A 13745-nucleotide genomic window follows, 5' to 3' on the forward strand; every position below is an offset into this window, starting at 1 on the left:
CTTTCTTTCTTTCTTTCTTTCTTTCTTTCTTTCTTTCTTTCTTTCTTCCTTCTCCTCTTCCTTCCTTCCTTCTTTCTTTCCTTCCTTCCTTCCTCCCTCTCTCCTCCCTCCCTCCCTCCCTCCATCCTCCCTCCTTTTCCATGCCTTCATACTGACCACACCCCAAGCAGACAAGGGTACAGTCATGTTTGGAGCCCTTCTCCAAGGAGGAATTCACATCCATCCCCTTGGCTACCTTCTCTACTACCTGTCAGAAAGTCCTTTTTCAGATCTAACCTGTATCCCTTGTATTCCAGTTTCTTACTATTTCTTCCTCTTCTGTTCTAGACAGAGAAGAATTGTACTTTCCTGGCCCTTCACCTCCTGCTTCCCTCCCATTGTGCTGATCCATTAAAAACAGTGTTCGCCATATGCCAGCCCTGCCAGTGCACAAAGAGGAGAAGGCCGGGGAGCTCTGGGCCCGAGCAATAGGCGCTGCTGGGATGGTTTGTGAGACATCTGTGGCCAAGGGGCCCAAGCCTTAGACTGAGGCTACTTTTGTGTGTCACAGACCCCTTGGTCAGCCTATGAATCCTTCTTGGAATCCTGTTTTTAAATGCACAAGAGTACAGAGAGAACCAAAGGTAAGTAAAAGTAAAGATGTAACTCCCCTCCTCCAATCCAAGTTCACAGACTCCCTGTAATCTTTCCACAGACATGTTGGGGAAGGGACAAACCCAGGTTAAAAACCTCTGCTTTAGATGGAGCTTGGCCTGGTGGGAACAATCATCATCATCATCATCATCATCATCACTATCATCATCATCATCACCATCATCATCATCACCATCACCATCATCATCATCACCATCACCATCATCATCACCATCATTACCATCATCACCATCATCGTCATCATCATCACCATCATCATTACCATCACCATCATCATCATCACCATCATCATCATCATCATCACCATCACCATCATCATCACCATCATTACCATCATCACCATCATCGTCATCATCATCACCATCATCATCTTTTTCATAGTACTTTGAAGGTCATAAAGCACTTTCCTTGCAATGGTCCCATGAGGAAGGTAATACTAGTATGATTATGCCCATTTTCCAGATGAGAAACCTGAGACGCAGAGAAGTCCAGTGACCTTGGGGATCCCAAAGCTAGTAAGTCTCAGAGCCAAGATTTAAACCCAGGTGCCCTCACTCCATCTCCAGTATTCTTTTTACTACACCATGCTGCCTCTTTCAAAGAAAGAGCTCTTGGGTGGGAGTCAAGAATCTAGCCCTGCCTTTAGACTGATGAAAGATTATGGCCAAGATACTTAACCTTTTGGACCTCAGTTTCCTCATCTGTGAAGTGGGACTGATTCTATATTTACTCTCAGTATATCGCAGAGAGGTAAGAATAAAATGAGGTCTCCGAGAAAGAGAGACTCCACCTCATAGCCACAAGGCCTTCCTTAACAGCGCCCTGGTATCTTGAAAATGAAAATACTCTTGGTCACAAGGGGGAAAGGAAAGCCACAGAATGGCCGGTTCAAGGTAACTTGCTCTCTGGGAAAGTCACATCAAATAGCTATCATTTACATAGTACTTCAAAGTTTGTAAAATGCTTTACAAATATTATCTCATTAAATCCTTATGACAACTCTGGGAGTTAGGTGCTATTATTATCCTAATTTTGCAGATGAGGAAACTGAGGCTGGGAATGGTTAAGTGACTTTCTTAGAGTCACACAATTAGTAAGTATTGTTATCTAAGGCAGGATTTGAACTCAGATCTCCCTGACTCCAAATACATCCTATCCACTGAGATTACCTCCCCCATTAAATTGTGAGCTCTCAAGATGAGGTTCTGGGTTTTTTTGGCCTTTCTACGTCTAGTGCTTAACACAGTGCCTGACAACTAGCAAGTGTTTAGTACACATTTCTTTTTTTGTTTGTTGCTTTTTTTTTAAAGGCAATCAGGGTTAAGTGACTTGCCCAGGGTCACACAGCTAGTAAGTGTCTGAGGCCAGATTTGAACTCAGGTCCTCCTGCCTCTAGGTGCCCTGTCCACTGTGCCACCTAGATGTTCCCTTAATACACGTTTATTGACTTGACTCTAATTCAAAGTATGTATCCTATCGATGGTTGGTCCATGACGCCATCTTTATTTCTAGGTTATAGCCTACGTGTGACTGCCCACAGATAACTAGGTAGGCCTTGTTTAGGGTAAATAACCAGGACTGTTTAGAACCAATTTACTTTGAAAGAGGACCTATAACAAAGCAAATCGAGTGTCCTTGGATTGGTCCTAAGCAGAGTAGATAAAACAACAGACAGGAACTTTTGAGTAGCCTAGAAGGTGTTTGTCGCATATGGAGGGTCTAAGAATCTGCCTTTGCTGGTTTGGAACAGAAACTTTCTCATTAGCTAAGTAGCTTCGCTCTCCATACCCAGGCCATGTCTCTTTGTCAGTGTCTCCTCTGCTGACCACGATGGTCAAAACACTCGCCAAACCTGGCCTCCCGGCCATCTACATCCTGTCTACCTCTCTCCCTTCCATTCCCCTCCCTGGCAGCTGCACGAGGCTGGGATTCCAGGAAGTCCACCAAGCTGGCAAGGAGCCAGCTCCCCTATTCTGCCGAGCCTGGGAATCGCAGCCCCCGCCTGTCCATAGCTTGAGTTCACAAGGTCAGAGAGAAGCCACAGTCCTTTGGCCCTGGGCCTTCGCTCCCAGATCAGAGGCTGTGGTGGGTAGGGAAGGGATGGGCTCATTCTGAAATGCCCAGTTTTCAATGAGCATTTGTTACACTCATTCTCTATCCTCCCACCACCCCTTTCCAAGAAGACGTGGCTAGCTCTAGAAAAAAAAAGCCTGGGAATAAGATCTTGAAACTAGGGACAATCGGCTCCCCACACAAGGCCACATCGACAGCACGAACACATACAATACAAAGACACAGACAAGCCCGAGTGGCTAGCACGCAGACATACAGGAAGAAACATATAAGGACATACAGACACCAAGACACCCCTGCTTTCCCTCCCCATCAAACACCCTACACCCTGTGGAACCTTATTAGAAGGATGCTTTTGAAATGCCTTCTAATAAGGTTCCAAAGGGGTGTTTCCAATGGATAGAGTCAAGGATTAGAAATCAGAAGATGGAAACTGTGGAACCTGCCTGAGCCTTGGTTTTCTCATTTGTAAAATGGGCACAATACTGCTCAGCACTATGCACTTCACAGGGTTGTTTCAATCATTCAAGAATCTGTGATTTTATGGGTGTGGGACAATACTTTCTCATGCACTCTGGTCTTTGTGAGTTTCTGTGGCCAAGAATTCATCATTGAGAATGAATAGATTGATAGACTTGAAATTCGAAAGACCTGGGTTTGAATTCTGCCTTAGATACTTAGCTGTGGGACCCTGAGCAAGCCACTTGCTCTCTGAGACTCAGTTTCTTCATTTTTTTAATCACCTTCTGGCCATGATTGGGCCCACACACAAAGCCTGCCCATCTTTGGAGAGCCCCCCAGAGCTTGGCCACACAGGTCAATACAGCCTTCAGGAAGCTAGGGGTCACCTCCAAGCTAGGGAGAGACATGGAAGTGTGGGAGGTATTCAGAGGGGACTGGCACTTCTGGTGTGAGGGCTGCTCATCTATTTTTGGTGTCTACCTGATTCACCCAACTCTCACCTGTGGCTTCAAAAAGCTGTAGCATGCACAGCAGCCACACCCCAGACTGGCTAAACCAAGTTCAGGGTAATTGCAGCCTCAAACCCATTGGTGCGTCAGGGGAATGTCTATCCCAAGTATGTAAAGACATTCCCCAATGGCATGGAAGGATGAGAACAGTTTATTCCCGTGGCCATGAAGGCAGATGAAGCAGGTGCTGTGGAGCGCTGGGAGTTTGGTCAGGCATCAAAGATGCCAAGGCCATCCACTGCATCCCTTGCATCATCAGTCGTCTTGACTTTTGTCCTGCCACTGGACTTCAGGAAGAGAGAGCGAGGCTGACAACTTCACACGACTCTGCCTCACTTAAATCCAATTCATTCACGAGTCAAGACATCACCCTGTGTTGTCATTGAAAACAAAGGACAAACAACAAGGAAGAGATGATGGAGAAGGAATCTGGGGGAAAAGCTCGGCCATAGTGGAAGGGATAAGGAACATAATGGCGGTGACTGTGCTTTGTACATAGTAAAGCATGGATAAACGGGAGGGGCTATTATGGTTATGAGGAGCTCTTGGGAGCCTCTGATGCCTGAGCCCCAGATCCCACCACCAGCCCCTGCTCCTGCCCAGGCAGGCACCCACAACACACCTGTGGAGAGAGTCAGAAATGACCCCTCCCGAGCGGCTCCTTTCTCTCCATAAACTTCAATCCCATCCAAGAGGGCCAAGGGCACTGAATTTGGTCATTGACTAAGGGTCATGTAGCACTTTAATGTTTGTAAAGCACTTTAAAGATATCGTCTCATTTGATACCTCAAACCACCCTGGGAGGTAGGTGCTATGCTTGTTATAGTCCAGTTGTTTAGTCACGTCTGACTCTTTGTGACCCTATTTGGGGTTTTCTTGGCAGAGATGCTGGACTAGTTTGCCGTTTCCTCCTCCAGCTCCTTTTATAGACGAGGAAACTGAGGAAAACAGGGTGAAGTGACTTATCCAGGGTCACACAGCTTGTAAGTGTCTGAAGTGGGATTCAAACCTAAGTTTTCCTGCCTCCAAGTACAGTTCTCTCTACTTGGCTGTACTGCCTTTAAAATAGGTATGTCATTGGTTTTCTAAAGTCTTAGCTTCAGGGTCCAACAATCCCTTAGGTCACTGCTCTTAGGCCCGGGAATAGTTATTTGGGTCTCTAACATATTCCTCCCTGCTCTGTCTTTCTTCCCCCTCTCCCTCTCCCTCAATCAGTCAACAGTGTTATTGAGCTCTGGTCCTATACTAAATACTGGAAATACAAAAATTAGGAGCCATTCTTGCCTTTCGTGAGTTTAAAATATCACTGAAAAGAAGAGATTTAGAGGTGAAAAGAAACATTGGAGATCATTTAATCCAACCTTTTCCTTTTATGAGGAAAGCCCAGCCCAGAAAAGTTAACTTGACTTGACCAAGGTCATCTAACCAATGAGAAGCAGTGGCAAAATTTGAACCCAGGTCTTCTGACCCTAGGTCCCTAACACATGTGCCATCATTATGAAACAATCCTTCACAGCATATGGTTGAGTGAGAAGACCATGTGGGGCAAAGGAAGGAACCAAGAAATCTCAGTTCTAATCCCCCAGCCAGGACCATTTAGTAGCTGTCTGACCTTGAGAAAGAAAGTCACCTCATTTCTTTGAGCCTCAGTTTCCTCATCTGCAGAATGAACAGGAAGATTTCTAAGATTCCTTCTAGCCTTAATAATTTATGGTTAGAAGGACTGTGTTTCATGGGGAGGCTGGGAGGTCCACAGAATGTCAGAGGAGGCTGCTTCATATGGACTAGAGTGGTTATGAAAAGCATCATGGAGTACGTGGAGTTTGACCAGGTAAAAGGCAGGGAGGTATGGGGCGGGGGGGAGATGCCTTTCTCTTCTTTCTGGGGCTGAAACATTCTGGGTTGCCCAACCAACGTTTCAGAAAGGTTCTCCAGTGGAGAGAGGGGCTGTCCCACTCAGGGGCTGCAGGAGGGGTACTGGGACCTGGGCCTCTGTCCCTTCTTGGCCTTTATGACCCCAGCCTATCCATTCTGGTGGGTGGGGTGGGAGGCAGGAGGAATGCCTGCAATGGATTCAGCTGTCAGGTCTAGGCTCCTGAGGAAGGGGCCCCCAAGCTGATGAGTTTGGGAGGGGGCCCACTCCTCCCAGCATCCCAGCTGCCCCATTCCTCAAATGGCGGATAGATCCCAGAGACAACAAGAGAGATTTTCTCTCTTCAGGATGGTGCAGGTCTTTCTCATCTCTAGGCAACTTCAGTCCTGATGACTCTGACTCCCCAAACCACCTCCATATTCACCTCCCATCCATCCCCCACAGGCTGACTTCCCTTTGGGGCTCTAAGAGGTTGATTTTGTGTCTCTAATGGGCCTTCCTTCCTACACAAAGACTCTGGGCTGTGGTGTCAGAAGACTTGGGTTCAAATCCTCCTTCTGATGCTACCTGTGTGACTCTGGGGAAATCACATAACTTCTCTGGACCTATCCTTCCTCATCTGTAAAATAGTCTCTGAGATTCTTTACAATTCAAGTTCTATGATCCTATGATCCCACCATCCTTTAGATTCATTTATTCAATGTACATTTATTAAATGCCTACTGTGTACCTGGTGCACAGGTGCTAGGGATGCAGAGACACAATATTCTCTGCCTTTGAGGCGCTCACGGTGTATGGGGAATATATCTTCCCAACTAGACTGGAGGTTCCTTGAAGGCAGGTACAGATTGTCTTATACAGCCCAATACTGTATACTTAATAGATATAAATATATTATTATAGATTATATTATAATCCTAAAACATACAATAATTATATTAATTTTTAGATCACTAGATTGTAATCTATTATTATATTACTTTAGGAAATACATTAAAATATTAATCATTAATCTAGACCAGGGGTGGGGAACCTGCGGCCTCCAGGCCCTCTGTGCTCAGGCCTCAAGTGCGGCCCTCTGACTGCATCCAAACTTCACAGAACAAGTCCCCTTCATAAAAGAATTTGTTCTATAAAACTTGGACTCAGTCAAAGGCCACACCCAAGGACCTACAAGGCCACGTGTGGTCTTGAGGCAGCAGGTTCCCCTCCCCTGATTTAGGCAGATGGGATAGGGATTACGGTCTCTATTTTAAAGTGGGAAAAAGTGAGCCCCAGAGCCATTAAGTAACTTCAGTAAGTGAGGTTATACAAGTTTTTGGTGGAAAGAGGACAAGCACCCAAGTCCCTGGGGCCCCAGCTGAGTGAGGGGCCCTCTTGTGTCTGCTCGTGGGGAAGGCCTCCCATGGGGCTGAAGAGGAAAGGTCAGGGGCCCCAGGGCAGCTGGCTGGGTTCACAGATGGGAGGGGGTGGGGAGGAGGACAAAGGGCTGAAAGCTGAGCTGGGCTGGGGGCGGGGAGGCTCCCTAGGTCGTGACACTGGCATCCTTCTGCCTTTTAGGAAGAGATGCGCTTCTTCTCCTCCCTCTGGAGCTAATTTGAGCTTCCTGGCTCCTGGAAACCACCCTCCTGCTGGCGGCTGTCCTGAGCCATCAGCCCCGGGCCTGAGGTTTTCACATGGCCCTGCTCTTCACTGTCTTCCTGGGTGCTTCAGTGCTCCCCCGGGGGAGAGTGTGGAAGGATTGCCCACCTTGTGCCTAGGACCGGGGCAGAAACCACCGCCACCACCTCCTCTGCAGCTTTTAGCGGGCGAAGGGGAACAGAAACGCAAAAGAGGGGAAACATAGGAAGAGGGCATTGGGGATTTTGTTTTTTTCATTTGTGCATTTCTGGGAGAGATCCCTTATGGGGCTGCAGAGACAGTCCTGAGGGGGATACAGACAGTCTGACCTTTGGCCCACTAGGCTAGGTCTTCTAGCTCAAGGGATGTGTCGACGGGGCTAGAGGGCCAGCCCCCTATGAGCCACACACCCCTCTGTGATTAGGGTCGTGAGCTTAGCCCTGGGAGAGCTGAGGCAGCAGGATGCGGTCAGCCCAGAGGGGCAGCTCTCTGTGGTTCTCCTGGAGGGACAGCAGAAAGGTTGTGGTGGGCAGAGGCTGGAGGCAGCCAGGCCTGGGGCTCCAAAAAAATCCTGCTCTTCTCAAAGCGGCAGAATGGAGTTACAGTGGCTCTGTGCCCTCCAGAGACCCAGCTGTTAAAGGGGCTGGCTGGAGCCTGGGGGCCTGGGCCAGAGCCAGGGGATTAAACCTAAGCCTAGGGATAGAAGCTGGCAAGGGACACCAAGGACTCACTGTCTCCTCCTTGGGCTGCCCTGCTTCTCCTAGGCTTTCCAGCCCCCTTTGTCCCTGACACGCAGCACTACAGCTCCATTGTGTGACCGCACAGTAGCAGAAGTAGAACTCAGACCCAGGCCCTTGGCCCATTCCATTCCAGTACAATCTCCCCCGCTGGAGCAGGAGGGTCCGACAGCTGTCGCCTGACCCTGATTTACACCTTAGCAGACTATAGAAATCACCAAGACACCAGGTTGCTGAAGGCCAACCTAGTGTTTTCATATGCTGCAATTCAATTCATGCAGCAGGTATTTATTGAATACCTACTATGTGTGTTTGAGGCAGCGTGACATCCTGGATGGAGCATGGCTCTGGACTGTTCAAAGCCTGCCTCTTGCCTATTGGCTGCATGATCCCAAATAAATCACTTTAATTTCTCACTGCTTTAGGACCACCTCTTAGACCATGATTTTCAGAGAGGGTGCCAACCTGCATTGGTGGAGGGAGCTTCCACATTTTGGAATTCCCTACATTGATGAAATCACAGGGCCACTTCCTGTCCCTAGGCTTACTATGGTGTAGACACTTGGGGACATTAATGGAATAACACGGAAGGCCTTGCAACTGGGTCTAGGGCCTTGGGGGAGCTTTGGGCTTTTTAAGGGTGGCGGTAGCAGGGTGCCTGCCTTGTGGCTCAGACTTGCAGGAACCTTGTGTCTCTGCCTTGCCTGCTTAGGCAGAGGATGGATCAATCCCACAAACGAGGTGGGGTTCCCCTACAAAATCTTGTGTCCAAGAGGAAGGGGGAAGCTCACTATGGCTTGGCAGCATGGCACTGGGAAGGCATGGCTGGGCTCTTCCATGTTCCTGACTCAATCTTGAAGGCTTTGTCCTTTTCCCTGAGGTTCTGAGAGGCTTGGGCTCACCCCAGGTCACCTGTGATTCTGTAGAGAACCTCAGGGTCCTAGGTGAAATCACTACCCTGGAAAAGCTGTGGTTCAGAGGGCCCTGACCCATCCTTGTCTACAGGAGGGAGCAGATGATCTGTCCACAGTGGGACACACCTGGGCTTTGACCTCCCAGCTAGGCCAGAAGCTTTCCAACCTTCCATGACGGGGCAGTCTCTCATGGGCTAAAAGGAGCTGGCTGAGAACATGCAGGAAATCAACTGTGGGTGACAGACTCACCCTGGCTGGCTCCAGCCAGGATCCCTTGGGTATGAGCCCTAGTCCCAGAGTTGGCACTGTGGCCAAGTCTAGGGAAGGGAAGAGGCCTGGGGCTGGGCAACCGGGGCACTCACGAAGACAATGTGTACCATTTGTACCCCAGCCCGGGGAGGGAGCAAAGTGGCAAGGGGGGGTGGGCAGGTCCTGTGCTTGGGGACCATTCCAGGAAGGAGGAGATGGGGGCACACTGTGGCTGGGCAGCATAGGGCTAGCAAGAGGGGCTGCCAAGGCACCGAGAGGCCAAGCTCCCTAGGGTTTCCGCCTCAACTGGCCCCAGCTGCTGTAGTGCTCTAAGGCAGACGCATCGCAAAGAGCCAGCTGTCCCACTTCACTCCAGAGCCAGCTGCTTTGGGCTGGGTGGGGGCAAGAAAGACATTCTTTCACCATTGTGTGTGTGTGTGTGTGTGTGTGTGTGTGTGTGTGTACACACACACACACACACACAAAGGATATCAGCAGAAGAAATATTAGGGACCTCTTCAGACAGAAGTCTCAGGACCCAGAAAAGGTGGTTCCGAAGGTCACCCCAGTTCTGACCGTCTATGTTCTAAAGTCCCTTCCAGCTGTGACATTCCACTCCCTGATCTAACACTTGATGTTCTAAGGTCTTGGAAGGTCCCTTCCAGCTCTCTGATTCCTAAAGTGCATTTTGGGGAAAGGACACCCTTGATGGAATGATCATGCTTTCTAGAACATGAGTTATTAGAAGACGAGGTACTGTGTGGACCACCATTGAAGGGGGGCACTTTAAATGCCATGGCAGAAGGTCAGTAGCTGGCATCCTGGGTCACTGGGTGACAGGAAGTAGAACTCCAGTAAAGGAAGAAAACAAGCACCTACTGTGTGTCAGGCACTGTACTGGGCTTTGCAAATATGATCTCGTCTGATCTTCACCACAACCCTGGTTGGTAAGTGCTAGGTGACACAGTGGATAGAGCACTGGGCTAGGAATCAGGAAGACTCATCTCGGTGAGTTCAAATTTGGCCTCAGACACTAGCTGGACAAGTCATTTAAGCTTTTTTGCCTCAGTTTCCTCATCTGTAAAATGAGCTGGAGAAGGAAATGGCAAACCACTCCAGTATCTTTGCCAAGAAAACCCTAAATGGGGTCACAAAGAGTCAGACACAAATGAACAACAACAAATAATCATCCCAGTTTACAGCTGAGGAAACTGAGGCAGAAGCTTATGTAGGATAACACAGCTAGGATATGCTTGAGGTTGGTCTTTCTAACCCCAGACCCAGCTCCTAACTAGCCACCTCTAGGCAACTTGGCTTTCCAGCTCCTTTGAAATCCCCAACTATTTGTAGAATTGGGGAAACCTAGGTAAATTAGGCTGGCTAAGGCTGGGCCTTGACCCCTAGGAGTATGGGTATAGTTGGGAGGCCTTAGTAAAGGTTCTTAACCCAGGGTTCACTGACTCAGATTTCAGGGGGGTCAGTGAACTGGAATGGGAAGAAATTATATCTTTATTTTCACTAATCTTTGCTTTCTTTTGTTATCTTCTGTATTTTATCTTCTGCATTCGGAAACATGATTCTGAGAAGGGGTCCACAGTCTTCCCCAGGCTGTCAAAGGGCCCTAGGACACACAAAAAGGTTAAGAACCCTAGCCTAGAAGGCCCCTCTTGTAATTTCATAGGATCAAAGATTTAAGGCTTAAAGGGACCTTAGAGATAAAATCTTTGTGTAACATGTATATCTCTTGAGAGAGGGAGAAGAGAGGGGGAGAGAGGGTGAGCTGGAGGGAAGCCAATCCCTCCAAACCTGTCACTTTACAGATGAGGAAACTGAGACCCAGAGAGGTAGAATAACTTGTCCAAGATGACTCAGGTTTCAGAACTCGAATTCCCACCCAGATCCTGACCCCAAATCTGGCCCTCTTTTCATTATATCTTTCTCAGGGAGTGAGGATCTGTCTCCACACAATGTTAAATGCTTAATTAAAGCTCGTTCCCTCATTCACCCTGATCTTTCTCTTCTATCCCCCAAAACACAAACAAGAAAGCTTCAACATACACATTCACAAATATGTTCATACAATATACATATCAGAAACACACACACAGGTGGCCTCCTAGCCTAGCATGAAGTTGGAGGGAATCTTAGAACATAGGATATTAGACCCTAGAACACAGGGAGTTGGAGGCAGGAGACCCCTTCAAATAGAGACTGAATCAGAGCAGTGCACAGAACGTTGGACCCCTCTCTCCAGAGTCCCCCCAGGTGATCAGAGGCCTCCCCACTCTGCCCCTACGCCCAGTGGCCCAGCTCCCTTTCACTCAGGCTTCCTTTCCAACTTTGGTGGGGGAGTCTCCTCCCCATTCAGGGGCTCCCCTCCCAAGTAAGGTTTCCCTTCCTCCCCCCACCATGGGCTGGGTCTGACTCTCCTGCAACAGGAGGAAAAGAGGAGGAGGTGCCCTAGCACCCCCAGGCAGCCCCCAGCCCCACCTGGCTCCTTGTCCTCTCCACCCTTCCTCATCCCTCCCTGCCCCCAGTGGCCGAGGGCTCGCTCCCGGAGCCCCGAGAGCCTGGCAAAGTTGCAGTAGACTGAGCATCTCTTACCTGGGTCAGGAGGCAGAGGGAGAAAATCAGGGCTGTGGCCATCCCAGCGCGATCCTGAAGTGGGCCAAAGGCCAGGAGGGGTGCCGCTGAGGTTCGTGAGTGGGAGCTCGCAAGCTCGGGGCCAGAGTGTCCGGGTCTCTCTCTGGGTGAGCGCCTGAGCTCCGAGCTAAAATAAGCCGGTGGCCTGGCTGAGTGACAGCACATGTGCTGTGCGGGCTGGGGCGGGCTGGCGCTGGGGAAGGGGGACGGGGCAGACGGGCGGCTGCGTTACTAACGCGCGGAGGGGGGAGAGTGGGAGCGCAGCTGTCCCCATTACACAGCTCTGGGCCGGGGCTGCCCAAGGTCAGGTGGCACCCCCTCCCCCATGGGGGAGGGGAAGCTTAACCCTTTATCAGCAGCATGCTAGGAGCTGGACAAATGTCTGAGGGGGCTCAGGGCTTCTGGAGGGGGGTCTGTGGGGGTACACGTGAGGAGGGGGAGCTCAAGAACCTTCAGGGAAATACAGCAAAGGGAGGGATTCCAAAGGAAATGGGGAGAGAAGGAAGGGGATTGGGATGGCCCAATGGTGAGCACTGGAAGCGGGAATGGACTGGGCAGAGGTAGGTCTCATGGCCTTTTGGGGATTACCCAAGAAAGGAGTCTTACCCCAGAAATGCCTGAGTTTCATGGCTCATGGTTTATGGGAACAAGGATAGGACACAGGGCTTGAGCCCAGACACAAGACTTCTGGCCCAGGTGGAGGCTGGAGGGGGTGCCTGCACAAATCCCTCCCTTATCCAGTCTCAGAATCACAGACTGTGTGAGTTGGAAGTTACCGCATCCAGCTTCCTCCTTTTACAGCTGAGAACTCACAAAACCTCAATGTTGGGAGAGATCTCAGAGGTCAGCTGGCCCAACCCGGGCCTTCTCCAATCTTCCTGACAAGGGACCTAATGTCCTACCTCATGGAGCAGCCATGGGACTTCTGCATAGCTCGAATTATTAGGAAGTTTTTCCTGATACCAAATCCCAAACTGCCTCTCTATAGCTTCCCCTCTGAACAAGTCCGCTCACAAAATCTTGGAGTTGGACCTCAAAGGCCTTCTCATCCCAACCCATCCCTGAACAAGAATCCACCCCAGGACAGGTGGAGATCTCTTTGTTGAGGAGGAATCCACTGTCTCCTGAGGCGACCCATCCTTTTTTTGCTGTGTCTCTCATTGGCTGAGGAGGATTCCTTTTTTTTTTTTTTTTAGGATAGATAGGTAGCTAGGTTAGGAAGATGAGTTCAAATCTGGCTTCAGACACAGACTCGCTGTGTGACTCTGGGCAAGTCCCTTAACACTGCCTCAGTTTCCTCAACTGTAAAATGCGATGGAGAAGGAAATGGCAAGCCACTCCAATGTCTTTGCCAAGAAAATCCCAAATGGGGTCACAAAGAGTTGGACGTGACTGAACAACACCAAAAACTAGGATAGATGGTAGTATCTACAGTAGGCACAGGTGAAACTACTCCTCACCCATACAGTTAATGGTTCCATGTCAATGTGGCAGGAGGTCAGCAGTGAAATATCTTAGGAATGTGCAGTTGCCCCGTGCCGTTCTACATTTGATTAGAGGCATAGATGGCATGTTTGTCTGATTTTAGATGACCCAGTGCTGGGAGGGAGAGCCAACCCTCTGAGTGATGGAGTTAGCATCCAGAAATTTCTTAACGGGCTAGAAGATTGGGCTGAACCTCATAAGAAGGAATTTAAGAGGGATAAATGTAAAGCAACACAAAGGTGCAAAAAATCAACTTCACAAGTATAAACTGGGGGAGATATGATGAAACAGCAATTTTTCTGAAAAAGATTCAAATGTTTTTGTGGACCACAAACTCAATTTAGTCAACAATATGAGGTGGCAGCCAAGAAAGCTGAAGAAATCTTAGTGTAAATAAGAAAAGTTGTCTAATAATGAAAGTTCTCCAGAGGTGGGATAGGCTGCTTTGGGAGGTGGTGGGTCCCCCTGCCCCCGAGATCTTCAAATTGAGCCTAGATGACCACTTCTTAGGTATATTACAAAAAGG

The 13745-nt window shown here is 49.1% G+C and overlaps 1 protein-coding gene across 1 annotated transcript in view; it reads right to left on the reverse strand.

The window, feature by feature from the left end:
• CDH15 (cadherin 15) overlaps window positions 1-11765 on the reverse strand; it is a 32096-nt gene extending 20331 nt beyond the window's left edge. The window contains exon 1 of the mRNA XM_027847631.1: window positions 11696-11765. Within this exon, the coding sequence (XP_027703432.1) occupies window positions 11696-11737 (42 nt within the window). The 5' untranslated portion in view covers window positions 11738-11765. The remainder of the gene's footprint in view (window positions 1-11695) is intronic.
• Between the last annotated feature and the right edge of the window lie 1980 nt (window positions 11766-13745).

This window comes from Vombatus ursinus, unplaced genomic scaffold (assembly GCF_900497805.2).
Source record: "Vombatus ursinus unplaced genomic scaffold, bare-nosed wombat genome assembly UNPS02005286.1, whole genome shotgun sequence".
NCBI lineage: Eukaryota > Metazoa > Chordata > Mammalia > Diprotodontia > Vombatidae > Vombatus > Vombatus ursinus.